Source organism: Panthera uncia (genome assembly GCF_023721935.1).
Source record: "Panthera uncia isolate 11264 chromosome B2 unlocalized genomic scaffold, Puncia_PCG_1.0 HiC_scaffold_24, whole genome shotgun sequence".
Lineage (NCBI taxonomy): Eukaryota > Metazoa > Chordata > Mammalia > Carnivora > Felidae > Panthera > Panthera uncia.
This window is the reverse complement of record NW_026057580.1, coordinates 8,246,692-8,260,013: the sequence shown is the minus strand read 5'-3', so window position 1 is coordinate 8,260,013 and position 13,322 is coordinate 8,246,692. Positions and strand designations below refer to the sequence as shown.

At 54.9% G+C, this 13,322-nt stretch overlaps 1 protein-coding gene across 2 annotated transcripts in view; it reads right to left on the bottom strand.

Annotated features, from left to right (window-relative positions):
- Positions 1–12,130, bottom strand: part of GRM4 (glutamate metabotropic receptor 4) — a 105,755-nt gene extending 93,625 nt beyond the window's left edge. For both annotated transcript variants that reach the window (XM_049653420.1, XM_049653421.1), the window contains exon 1: positions 11,224–12,130. In XM_049653420.1, coding sequence (XP_049509377.1) covers positions 11,224–11,742 — 519 coding nt within the window. In that variant the 5' untranslated portion in view covers positions 11,743–12,130. The remainder of the gene's footprint in view (positions 1–11,223) is intronic.
- Between the last annotated feature and the right edge of the window lie 1,192 nt (positions 12,131–13,322).

Here is a 13,322-nt window from a genome sequence, read left to right as displayed (position 1 = left end):
CCCGGGGACGCATGCAGAGCCCGCTCACGGTCACCCCACAGGCGAGGAAAACAGCCCCGAGCAGCATCTGCCCACAGCCAGGCCACATCTTCAATCAAGGGGAAATTTCTGGAGCTATGTTGGGGGGGGAGAGGACCATCTGAGAACGGAAAGGGGACCTGGAGGGGTTGGGTGCCCACCAGAAAGTGCTCAGCACATTAGGGTACCAATGGCCCTAATCAAGGTGTGAAGCGGGCAGGTGGCCAGAGTGGCCACGAGGCGGGAGCATACCTGTCCAGAAACAGGTGAGCTTGTGGGCCACTCCTACCTCTTGGCCTTAACCATGGATAAGGCCACCCCACATGACCCAGAGAGAGGCCCAGGCAGAGCCAGAGAGGGTATAAAAGGAGGCAGGAAGGAGAGAGATGGGGGAGAACAGAAGAGGAAAGCAGAGAAATCCACAGAGTCCCAAAGGAGGAGGCAGGGGCTGGGGACCAAGGGGGGCTCTGATTCCCCCGCCTCCCTGCCCCCCAAAACGTGGCTCCAGGATACAACTCTCCACAGCAGCCCAGAGCCTGGAGGCGGGGGCATGCATCTCCTCACCTCACCCCAGCCCGGGCCCCCAAGTAAGTGGCAAGCGTAAAGGTCAATTGGAATATAAAGCAGAATGTGCCGCCTTTTCATTTCCAACATGTCTGGGTCATAAAAATGCAAGTTTAATAAACTGGGAGGAAGTGGAAAAGCACACAGCTCATTTAGGACTAGGCAGGGGGAGGTACTATGAGCTTAACCCTCTGACAGAGACAGGCAGAGGCATGGGCCACACCCCTGCCCCAGGCACAGCTCCCACACAGGGGTTGCTTTGGTGGGGGGAGGGGGGTTGCGGGGTTGCTCGGTTTTCCCAAGGCTGACAGACAGGGCCAGGGGCACTGAGGGCAAGGGGAAGACCCAGGCCCAGGTCCCTGGGTCCCAGGGAGGCCCAGTCCTGCCCTCCACAAGCCCATGGACGTCAGGGAGACCCACAAGAGCCACACAAAGGACCCCACGTACCCCAGGAACAGCTCAGCCCTTCACGGGTCAGGAGAGTCTTGGAGTTTGAGTCAGGGTTTGAAGAAGGAGTCTGACTCTGCCAGTCAGGCATCAGGAAGGAAGTTCCAGGAGGAGCACACGGCCAGGAAAATCCCCGAGGCAGGTTTTGGAAAGCATAGCACACACTCAGAATATACAGGGTCGAGGCAGGCTGGACTACACTGGAGAGGCCACGAGAAAGGCCACTGGGGCCATGGCAATACCGCGGTAACCTGACCGCTGGGGAGTAGGCTCAGTGCTCCTTCTCCAGGAGAGGCCACCAGGTAGAGGAGTGGGCTTGGCCCACCTGATCCGATGCCCTCATTTTACAGAACAGCCGACCCACCCAAGGTCACAGCGCGTTGTCAGCAGAGCCAGACCCAGAACACAGGTCCCTGAGCTATGGGAGGCTTCAGTGGTAAGGGGACCCACAGCCCTCCCCTGAGTGGAGAGCCAGAGATCACCCAGCATCCCCACACCTCACAGTGAGTGCCTGGAGAGCCCCAGGACCAACACACTGGGGGGAACTCAGCTACACTCACCCATCATCCCTCTGCCAAAAGCCAGTGATCTGCCCCTCCATATTGCCCAGCTCCCCAGCCTGCATGGCTCAGATCACTCCCCCTCCCCCCTTGAACCCCCCTTCAATGCTCTGCCTGCACGTGATGAGGACTAACATTACTGAGCCCTACAGTGCACCCACACCACCAGCTCCTCACTACATTATCCTACATCCTTACCCTGAGAGGTACACGTGATTCTACCCATTTCACAGATGAGATGAGCAAGGTCCAGACAGGGTGAGGGATCTGGGGCCAAGATCTGAGCCACCTACCATGTGGCTGCCTCCAAAGCCAGTGAGTGCTCTGGGCTGCCCGCCGCAACCAGGCACTCGGCCGATATCCCCAGTCTACATGCCAGGTGCTGGTCTGAGCACTTTCCGTGTATTCACTTAATCTTTACCGTGCCCTGTGAGGTGGGGAGCATTTTACAGACAAGGAAACTGAGGCACAGAGAGGTACTCCCAGGTGATAAATGGCAGAGCAGGGGTTTGAGGACAGGCCATCTGGCCCCGGAGCCCATGCCTTAACCATCGCATGCCTCTTGGGGCTCCCCATCTGGCTGGCCCTGCCTCGCTCCTGTCTCGAGCTCTCCTTCCTCAGGCCAGGGAGATGCGGTGGAAGAGGGACAAGGGGCCAGGGGTGGGAGGAGGCCAGCAGAGTGGGAGCGGAGGGAAAGAGTGAGCCTCTCCCACAGGCTCCACCCTTATATCTCCTCCCCCACCCACCCATCACCTCTGTGGTTTCACGAGGACTGTTCAGGGACCATTTGCATATTTAACAGGTGAGGAAACTAAGGTCCTGAGAGGCCCAGTGATTGCCCAAGGTCCCCAGACTCCTGCTGACCCCTCCCCCCCACAACACCCTTGGCAGCAACAAGGGTCAGGATGTAGGTTTGGGCACTCCCTTGGTCCCCCTCTCCCATCCCCAGAGCTGTCTTGGTCCTCCCTCTTGAGTCCCTAGGTCAACAATCAAGCAAAGTCCTGCCCCAGGGCCTTTGTATTTGCTGTTCTCTCTACCTAGAACACTCTCCAGATATCCAATGGGCAAGTCCCTTTGTTCTATTTGAGCTTATGCAGAAATAATCCCTCTTCAGTGAAGCCATCCCCAACCATCCTGTCTACATTGGCACCCCTCTGCCATGCCTCAGCTTTGTTCTGCAGGGAACTGCCCCCCCCCATTAGGTATTATACAGTTTACCTGTTCACTGCCTGCTTTCCCCCCCTAACATAGAAGCCCACCGGGACAAGGCCTTACTCCGTTTTGTTTCCTGCCTTACAAAGTTGCTTAGAGCGGTGGTTCTCCACCTGGGCCGGCACATGGATATCACCTGGGGAACCCAAGCCCCATCTCAGACCAATTAATCTGAATTCCTGGGGTGGGGCTTGGGTACTAGGATTTTTTTAAACTCCCTGGGTGATTCCAAGGTGCAGCCAGATGGAGAACACTCCTCTAGCAGTGCTAGGCACAGAGAAGATGTTCTATATGGAGTCCGTGAGTGGAATGAGTGAATGAATTCTTGCCCCGGGGCCCTGTCATCTCCAACCTGGACTCCAGGAGCGCACCAGGCCTCCCTCCAGGGCATTTCTGGGAAGCGGCGCCAGAGGCCCCTCTGCCTCCTTGAAATTTCACAATCATGAGTCTGTTTGCCAATCCAGTCACCAGAGCTGAACCCAGGCTTCCAGCCCCAAACCTCCTGTATTCAGAGCTGGGTCTGCAACCCCAGGGTGCACCTGCGAGGCAGCTGGCTCGAGAGGGCTGCAGCGGGGGCAGGGTCCTCCCTGGAGAGCCTGGTGGGATGGGAATACTAGGCCAACTCAGACCACACGGTCTGGTGGCCAACCAAGCCTCCTGGCAGGTGTCCAACCACAGGCCCGGCCCCCAGGCCTCATCCGCCTGCTGGAGCTTGAGGAATCCGATGTTCTAGTAAACTCCCCAGGTGACTGTGATGAGGTGCCAGGCTTGAGAACCACCAAGGCAACGCAACGTCTCCCCCAGCAGCCCTACCCACCCATCCTTCCCCCTGCCTTGCATCCCCGGTATCCGACTATATTGGGGGGGGGGGGGGGGGGCCCCCCCCCCCCGGGGGCCCACAACGGGGGGGGGGGGCAGGGGGAAGAGGGGGGAGGGAAACCGCCGGGGGGGGGGGGGGGGGGGGGCTCTGGCCCCCGGGCCCCCTCCCCCCCCCCCCCCCACTGCACCTCCCTCCCCTCTCTCTGCAGGCTCCAGCCTGACCCTGACGTCTTGACGTCCCCCTTCCCGGGCTCTCACCAGAGGGACACCTGGTGCTTGGGGGAAAGAGGGACGCTGTAAAAGCATGGGCTATGCACTTCTCACCCGAGAACAGCCCCTGAGAGTCACCCTCAGCAAGACCTACTTCCCCCACCTCTTCCCCTCCTTCCCCACCCCTTCGGCCGCCTAGCCCCTCACAAACGCTATCAAAACTATTCTACCAATATCAAAACTGTTCCGGTAACACCCGCGTCCCCAAAGCACCTACGAAGGGTTTTGCCCACATTATCACCTCTGCCGGGTGAGTGCCATCGTGTCCGCGCTGCAGACGATCCACTGAGTCTCAGAAAAGCCACGCAGTATTAGGCCAGGTCTCAAACCCGAGTCTATCGGATGGCCAAGAGTTAGGAGAGCAGAGTGGCAAAATGGGTAGATTCGGGCCCGCACAGTTTGCATGCTGGCTCCACCACGCTAGCTGTGGGACCTTGGTCAAGTTGCTTGGCTTCTCTGTGCCTCAGTTGCCCACTTGTACAATGGGGATAACAACTGCCCACCGCGGGCTGCTGTGAGGGTTGAGACGAACCCTGGCACAGGATATGTGTCGTGCAAACGTAGTGATAATTCTACCTCAGACACCTCTTCTGGAGGGTCCCTCATTCACCCCCAAATATCTATTGAGGAAGCTTTGTTGGGACAAATCTCTAATAACAGCCTAAAATGGTGCATGGGGTTACCCTCGAACAGGGAAAAAGGTGTAGGTGAAGGGAATTCCAATTCCATAAGTCAGGGAGGCGCTGGAGGTGTTTGGGAGGGTGGAAACACATCCAAGTGGTCCTGGAGTTCACCAGAGTGATGGGCACTGGTTGGCACTGGTTTGACCCAATGGTTCGATGGGCCGGGCTGCACTCATCCCCACGGCCAGGGGCGTCTGCAGGGTGGTGCAGACCATGGCATCCCTGCTGGTATCAAAGAGTTTGGGGGGACATGGGGGAGCAGACGCTTCACTCTCCATGACACCATTCAGCCAAGACTCCTGAGAGCCTACTGCGGGCCTGGCACCAGCCGGGGGTCCTACGGGTGCTGCTGAGGGTCAACTGGTCTCATCTGCTCAGTCCCCAGGCGGTAGTTCAAGAGTAGCCCTATACCTGGCTGGCTGGGTCGGTAGAGTGTGCAACTCTTGATCTCAGTGTTGTGAGTTTGAGCCCCATGTTGGGTACAGAGATTACTTAAAAAATAAAATCATTTTGGGGCCCCTGGCCGGCTCAGTCGGTTAAGCATCCGACTTCGGCTCAGGTCACGATCTCGCGGTTCGTGAGTTCGAGCCCCACGTCGGGCTCTGTGCTCACAGCTCGGAGCCTGGAGCCTGTTTCGGATTCTGTGTCTCCCTCTCTCTGCCCCTTCCCCAGCTCACACTCTGTCTCTCTGTCTCCAAAAGAAATAAACATTAAAAAAAATAAAATCTTTTTTTAAAAAAAGTATCCCTGTAGGGCACCTGGGTGGCTCAGTCAGTTAACCATCTGATTTCAGCTCAGGTCATGATCTCACAGTTTGTGAATTCGAGCCCCACTTCAGATGAGCCCCACTTCTCTCTCTCTCTGCCCCTCATGGGATTTTTCTCTCTCTCTGCCCCTTGCTCACTTGCACCGCAGTCCCCCTCAAAAAATAAATAAATAAATAGATAAAAATTTTAAAAATAGCCCTAGACAATACACAAATGTAGGTCTTATGTATACCCACAAAACTTCATCGCTGGGCACTGAAATTTGAATTTCATGTGATCTTCCTGTGTTGTGGATATATTATTCTTTTGATTCTTTTTCTTCAACCACTTAAATACCAAGACCATTCTTAGTTCGTGGGCCAAAAACAAGTGGTGGGCCAGATTTGGCTCATGGGCCATAGTTTGCTAACCCCTAGTCTAGAAGGGGGAAGCCAGCAGCAAAAAGGAAAACAAGCAAATATGGGCATAAGTACAAACTGTGATGAGTGCCATAAAGGGAAAGATGAGGAAACAAGATAGAATAACTGGGGGGGGGGGGGGAGGCAGAGGGGAGGGAGTCCATTTAAGCTTAAGGTTGAATGAGAAGGATCTAGCCTCATAGAGTCAGGAGAGAACATTCCATACAGAGGGGAACGCAGGTGCAAAGGCCCTGTGGTGGGGAAAATAGCACAGTGTCATGACGGACCATAAGGAAAATAGAGTGACTGTGTGGATTGCACCCAGGAGACACAACAGACGTGGTTGGGCACCAAGTAGCACAGAGCTTCTGAAACAGGCAAGGGTTTGGAAGTTTGCATTTTAATCTAAAAGCAATCAAAGGTTTAACAGAGGTGAGTAGATTCAATTCGGCTTTTAGAAAGATCTCCCTGGCCACTGAGCAGAAGTCTGGCTGTGGTAGGCCCATTTAGAAGCAGGGGGAAAAAAAAGAAGCAGGCAGAAGAAGAGAAGGTTTCTGCAATGGTCTGGTTGAGAGGCCCCAGAGGTGGGAGGCCCCAGAGGACACATTCTGAAAGGAAAGCCTGTAGGGTTTCCTTGTAGAAAAAGGGTGGTCAAAACTGTTGCCAGGTTTTTGGCTTGGGTGCTGGAAGGATGAAGTGGTCTTCAAGGGAGAAGGGCATGCTGCAGGGGCGGGGGGGGAGGGGGCAGTGTAGATGGACTCTCTCCAAAGCTCCTCCTGGTTGTGCAATGAAAACACTTTGAAGACACAAAGCCATATCCTCAACAGAACATCTTGCGTTATCTAAGCCACAAAGTCTCCCCAGGAGTCCTGGGCCAGGCACGGAGGAGCTTAGACAAGCCAAGCACCAAGCAGGCAGCTTTCTCCAGAAACAAGCCACAAACCGTTACAGCACTTACAGCCCCACGTGGGTCAAGAGCATCACACAGCCAGGCGGGGGGGGGGGGGGGGGGGTGCCCAGAAGGGCTAGTATGCCTCACCACTGGCCCCGGGCCGGCCTCTCTCAGGAACCTGGGGCACCTGCCCACCTCCACCCTCTCCCCTGCTCACCAGTGTCCCCTCCACCCCCTTTCCTGCCTTCCCCCTTCTGCCCTCCCTCCACTCCACCCAGCTTTTTCCTCCCACATGCCACTGTTGTGACAGCGAAACAAAGCTCGTTATCTGAAAGTTGAGTTGGCTGCTCAGTCTTCAGGAAGACACAAGAGGCCCAGCAGATGGTGGGGCCTCTCCAGGATCGGCCTCAAAGGTCACCGTCTGTCACTGCCCACCCGCTCCAGCCTCTTCCACATCAATGGAGTCTCTCGTGCTGGTTTCAGGTCCAGCCACAAGCTGTGCAATGACATTTCCTGTGGGCTGACTGTGTGCCAGGCACTGTGCTAGGCCCTCCCTGGACATTAACTCCTAATTCTCTCACCTGGCCTAGGAGACCATTATCATCCCCATTTAACAAGCGAGGAAATACACAGAGGCACAAACAAGCTAAACAATTAGCCAAGGTGGCAAGGACTGGCTAGCCTCCCCTTCTTCAAGCCTCAGCTTTTTTGCCTGCTGCAAATGAGGGAGGGACTCTGTGCAATGACTTCTGGATCCTTCTAGCCCTCACAAGTCTGCGATTTGAAAACTGCTTTCTTCCGAAGGCACTTAACATGTTCCTTCTCCCCCCAACAACAGCTGCTCTCAAGAAAAGATCTTATTGGCTTATTCACACTTTGGTGCAAATGCCCTATATGGTGAGTGAACTCTGGGGGCATGAAGATTCAAACCCAGGCCTAACTGGCGCCCAAATCTGGGCTGTCCCAACATAGCACTACATAGGCCACATCCTCAGGCTTTAGGATGTCTTCCAAAAGGTATGCTTTACACCTATCAGTATTCCCTGTCTCCGGAAGAGAGCCAAAACGAGGATGAAGGGACAGGAAGTAAGGGATATAAGCTATCAAGTCAGATCCAAGACTACTCAGAGTCAGGGCTTCTGGTCCCCACAAAGGCCTGAGTCTCACTTCCAACCCAGTTTATTTGGACAGGCAGTCTGGAAGGAGTCAGGCCTGGGAGCTGGGGACCTGCCTTCTAGCTCCGCCCTGTCACTTAACAGGGGTCAGATTCCACCTCTATACGAAGGGGAGTTGGCCCTTCCAGCTCCAGTAGCTGGGAGGTTTGCTCACCCCCTGGCCCCGACTGCACCCCATTAGCTTTTCGCCAGGCAGGAAATCACCTCTAGTGTCCCCAAGCCCAGAGCTCCTCTCTGAACTGTGCACAGGAAATTCACCTCTTAGAGGAAGGGGAGCTATAATCACAGACTCTGGTGGAAGCTCCCAGCAGGCCCCACTTATTGGCCTTGGCAGAGCAGGGCTGCAGTGGTGCCCTTTGAAATAGACACCTGACACAGCTGCTGTCCCTGCCTGGGTGCCCCTCCCTCATGCTCACCAGCCTGGGGCCTCCGCTCCCTTTGCCTCTGTAAATGGTTTCTAAGTTTCTCACCCAGCCTCTCATTTCTATCAGTTTAATTATTGAGGAGCCCTCTTGTCGCCAGCCTGGAACATTAACGCTGTTAAAAGGAACCCAGGGAATGCAGACCACAGATGACTGACTCCTTCTGGCTCAGTCCCCATCTCCGTGCCCTCCCCCTCCCTTCCCTTTCCCAACATGTCCCCTCTGTCCCCCATTCCTTCTCTCCTCCCAGGTCTCTACCCCCGCCCCTGTCCGGTCTCTCTTTCTGAGCAGCCAGGGAGACTCCTGACCGTCTGCCCCAACCCATTCATCTCTCTGTAATTGGAGGAGGCACAGATAAAACTGAGGCCTGGGCCATGTTCACAGGTGACCAGATGGGCAGGGAAAATGAAACACTTGTGAGCCCCTGGCTGGTGATGCACTTTGGCCCAGGCACCCTCACCCCACCAGAGACCTTTCTCCAACCAAAGAGGGGTGAGCACAGAGGTCACAGCGCATTCCCATGTGGGGTCACTGGATGCCTCATCCCAAAATATCCATGTTTCCAAGAACATGCTCACCATTCTTGGAGCCTTTACCCTGTGTCACGTGACACCTCTCCACTCCTTTGATCCTCTCTACCTCCCTATAAAGTGGGCACTGGCTTGCCCCTGGGAGATGGCAGGGAGGCACTCACCGAGGTCATAGCCCCCAGGGCCCCATCAGGCTGTTTTCTAAAACATCCAGAGTAGGGGCGCCTGGATGGCTCAGTCGGTTGAGCATCCGACTTCAGCTCAGATCATGATCTCATGGATCATGGATTCGAACCCTGTGTTAGGGTCTGTGCTGACAGCTCAGAGCCTGAAGCCTGCTTCTGATTCTGTGTCTCCCTCTCTCTCTGCCCCTCCGCCACTCACACTCTGTCTCCGTCTCTCAAAAATAAACATTAAAAAAAATTAAAACATCCAGAGTCACCAAAAGTGTTTAATAAAAAGCTCCAATAAGGAAACTGCAGCAGCCCCATCTGTGGTCTGGCCTTCTCCAAGGCTGGGGGTCTAGGCCCCATCCAGACAGACTGACAAGGAGTCTGGGGCTTGTCCCCTCTGCTGATGGCCAAAGTAGCCTCACCTCTCAGGCCTGGGGCAGGCAGGCTGAAGTGATGACTCAGCTAGCCCAAGCCATCACCATCATCAGGCCCTGGCCTGAGCAGCTGAGCCCGGCTTCCTCCTCCGCTCTGGGTCTCCACTCCTCAATGCAAAACAGGGCAGGTGGGAAGGCTGGACCAGGCTACCCATTCCCAAACCATCTACCAGGAATGACCTCAGGCAGCACAGCCCCCCAGAGGTTGTTCAGATTATCTATTGCAAAATTTCCTTCATCTTAATTCTGCATTCTTCATAATGCATCCATTTGTTGGAAAATTAAGATAGTGTTCCTAGACAGTGTTTCATAAAACCACCAAGTAAAACCAACACTCCAGAAAGAAGGCCTATAGGTGAGACAGCACAGCACATGGCCCCACAAAGTTCCAACCCCCACTCCACACTGTGACGGGACAACTCTAGCTTCCTTTCTTTACCACTCGTCCCCACCCCCATCCCCAACATGGTGACCTTCCACACCATTCACCCCCACTTCTATCCACGCTCCCCAAAATGCCCCCAAGTACGGATGCATCATGGGACTGGGCGAATTGACTCCAGGAAAGGTCCAGGTGAGAGAGCTTCAGCCTCAGACTTCCCACTCTGCATGGGCCCAGACAGCCTCTCTCAGCCCACTGCACCTAACTCTGGAGACTCTGAGGAGAGAAGGGGCCATCTCCAAAGGCTGAGAGCCTAACACCAGGGTGAAGGAGGGACCCAGCAGCTTCCTCTGGGCTTTTCTTCCTCCTCTTTCCTCACATTCTCCCTCCCTCTCTCTCTCCCTCCTCCCCCTCCTTACACACACACACACACACACACACACACACACACACAGTCACACGCACACACACAAACACACAGAGCAAACAAGGCAGGCTCCAAGAGCAGAGCGGCTCATAATTATTGGTAAAATGCTTGTAATGTTTTTCTCTCTACCCGGTAGCTTTCAGTTGTTTTAGCAGCTTAGCGAAGCACTTGGCTCCAATTGAATTGCAAATCAGCAGCTCTTGCCCCAGGAAGAGAGGAAGGGAGGTAGCAAGGAGGGGGCAGGGAAGGATTCCAGAAGGAAAGGGAGAAAGGTGTGCAAGGAAGAAGGGCAGGAGGAAGGAAATGAGCAAGGGAAGCCTAGTTCAGGGCCAAGGGCAACAGAAACAGAGACTGCCTGCTCCTTCCAGGCCCTTTCCCTGTCCTCATCCATTCTCTATGGGTTCCGTAGCCCAATGCCCCATCCAAAATATCAAGACACATTTTCTAACCATAATCTTGGGGTGGAGTAGGAGGGCCACACAGGGCTCTCTCAGCTACTAGAAGAAAAACATATCTTTCTTGGGAATTGCAATTATTTGAAAACAATGTCAAAACAAAAGTCTTGCTTTTTCTCCCTGGCAATCTCCAACATTTGTATTTCGATTCTATCTATCTCTCTCTCTATCTTTTACTCTCTTTACCTTTCTATCTACCTATATTTCCATGTATCCATCTTTCTGTCTTTATATATACATACATGTGTCCTCCTAGCTCCTCCTCCCTTCTGTTGTTCAGCACTTCCTTTTCCCCTCTTGGTTCAGCATTCCCCACTGAGGAGTACAGTTGATCAGGCCGCGTGTGCTGTTTCAGCACCATGGTCAGCACCACAGCACTGGGTCCCTCCCTGACACCTCCACTCTGCTGAGCCTAGGCTTTGACCATAGGACTGCCCCCAAATTCTCATATACTGCTCCCTGGGAAACATACTCTCTTCCCCAGAGTCCAGGAAGGAACAGGAGAAAGAAGCTGGCCAGGCCTGGCACCCTGGGTGTGGAGGGCTGGGGCTGTTGGTAGAAACACACATCTGGGGCCAACCAGCCAGGCACTAACCTTGAAGAGACGGAGGATGTTGGCCACCATGATGGAGACCGAGCTCCCTGAAGCACCGATGACACCCACCACACGTTCAGGTTTGGTGATGATGGGTGGGCCGCCACTGCCACAGCGGACCTCCGTGCCATCCTTCTCGATGAGCGCCTGCACAAAGGTCAGCGACTGCTCGAGGGCATGGGTGTCCCTCGAGCAGGTGTCCAGAATGCGGGCGCCCAGCGTGATGTTGGGCAGCAGGTCCGGGTCATTGTTGATGCGATCCAGGGCAAAGAGCATGGCCTCCAGTCGGTGGATGCCCTTTTCCTTCTTAAGTTCTCCACAAGCCTTGCCCTCTGAGCCCCGGCCGTGCACAGGGAACAGGCCTCCCAGTGTGATGTCCCCATCTATGCGGATGGAATTCATGTGGGGGTGGCCCTTGGGCTTCCCCAGGGAGGAAGGCATCCAGGGGCCATAAAGGCTAAGGAGCAGGCAAAGAGGCAGCCGGGCCCACCACCAGCCCCAGCCTGTCTTCCCAGGCATCTCGGAAATCCCTAGAGACCCATGAATGGCGGGCCCCACTCCTAGCCTTGGCAGGCCCCTAGCCCCGCAGCCTGGGTGAGCATGGGCAGGGCAGCCCCCACAAGTCTCTCTGGGGCAGCTTCAGCAGCAGGGTGGCCAAGGACGGCCAACAGGGTAACCCATGCTGGTGCTCCTCGCCACTCAGGCAGTGCTCAGTTGCCGACACAGGCCATGCCCATGGGCGACAGGGAGTAGCCAGGGAGCAGCAGAGCTCCAGTCTTGGTCCCCACGTCCTGCAGGCCTGTTCTTGATGGATGAATGTGAAAACAGGAGAGTGCTCCTAGCTTGATGTATCTTGGCATCAAGGAGAAAACAGCTCCAATGCTCTCCTCCTATCAACCTTAGAAGGGAGAAAGAGAGAGAGAGAGAGAGAGAGAGAGAGAGAGAGAATCAAACAGAAGCCCAAAGAAGACATTAGCTATTCTGATCGCTCATCAGGAGCTTGAGAGAAGGAGACGCTGGAGGTTATCACCACAGGCTCCACAACTCTGAACTTGGCTCTTGGAGCTGCTGCTCAACTTTGGTTCAAGTGGGAGAGCCCGAGGCAGAAATTAGGTCATGTTTGAAGACTTCTTAAGGCCTGTACCCACTGCCATCAGAAACCCAGGCATCAGAGAGCGCAATTCCCAGGAACAGCCTGGAACTGGCTTGGGCAGAAGAGAGGTCTTGCTCACCCACATGAAGGAGTAGCAAGAAACCAGTTTTGCAGGGCCCAACCCCATTTTAGAGATGAGGAAACTGAGGCCCAGAGCAAGAGAGCATTTTGCCCAAGTCACACAGGTAGTGAGAAGCAAAACACTGTGTAGAGCCCAGCTTCCCAGCTGCCAGCTCTGGAACCAGAGACACTCAGGCTCCTTGGGGACTCGGAGAGAGACCAGGAAAGCCAGCAAGGCCCCCTGCAGAAGAAATCAGGCTGAGAGCTGCTAACTCTGAAGGCCAGGGAGAAGGTGGGGCTGTCGGTTCCCGGTTTCTCCTCCTGGAACAATGCAAATTTCACATTGCCACCCCAGGCAGAGGGCAACCCCAGGGGCTCCCAGCTCAAGAGGCAAGCCTCCTTGTCATGTGCTTGGCCTCCTTCCCCCACCCTCTTTCTGCTGGTCTTTATCTCTCCCATTTCTCTGCTGCTCCTTCTCTCTCCCCCACTTCCTCCCTCTGAGAGTGGGGCTCAGGTTACGGCCTGAGCTACTGCACATTATCATGATCATTGTCATTATTATTGTTGTTGTGATTAAATATTTATCTGCAAGGGTAGAAGAGACAACACCAGCTCTTCCTCATTCTCGCTGCTAATTTGGGCTAATTTCCCCTGGGGTTCCTTCCTTGGCCCCAGCCTCCCTCTCAAAGCCAGCAACCTCCCTCCCCTCAACTGAGAAGGCCACAGGGAGAAGAGCTAGAAGCTGAGTCAGGGATTGGCCAGGGGCCTCACTCTAAGGACCCCCGGCCCCAAGGGGTTTGTCAGATGAAGACTAGCAAGCCACTTCTACACCTCAGTTTCCCTAGCCATCTGGAAGAAGGGCTTGTGTTTGGATCAGGAGGTTTTC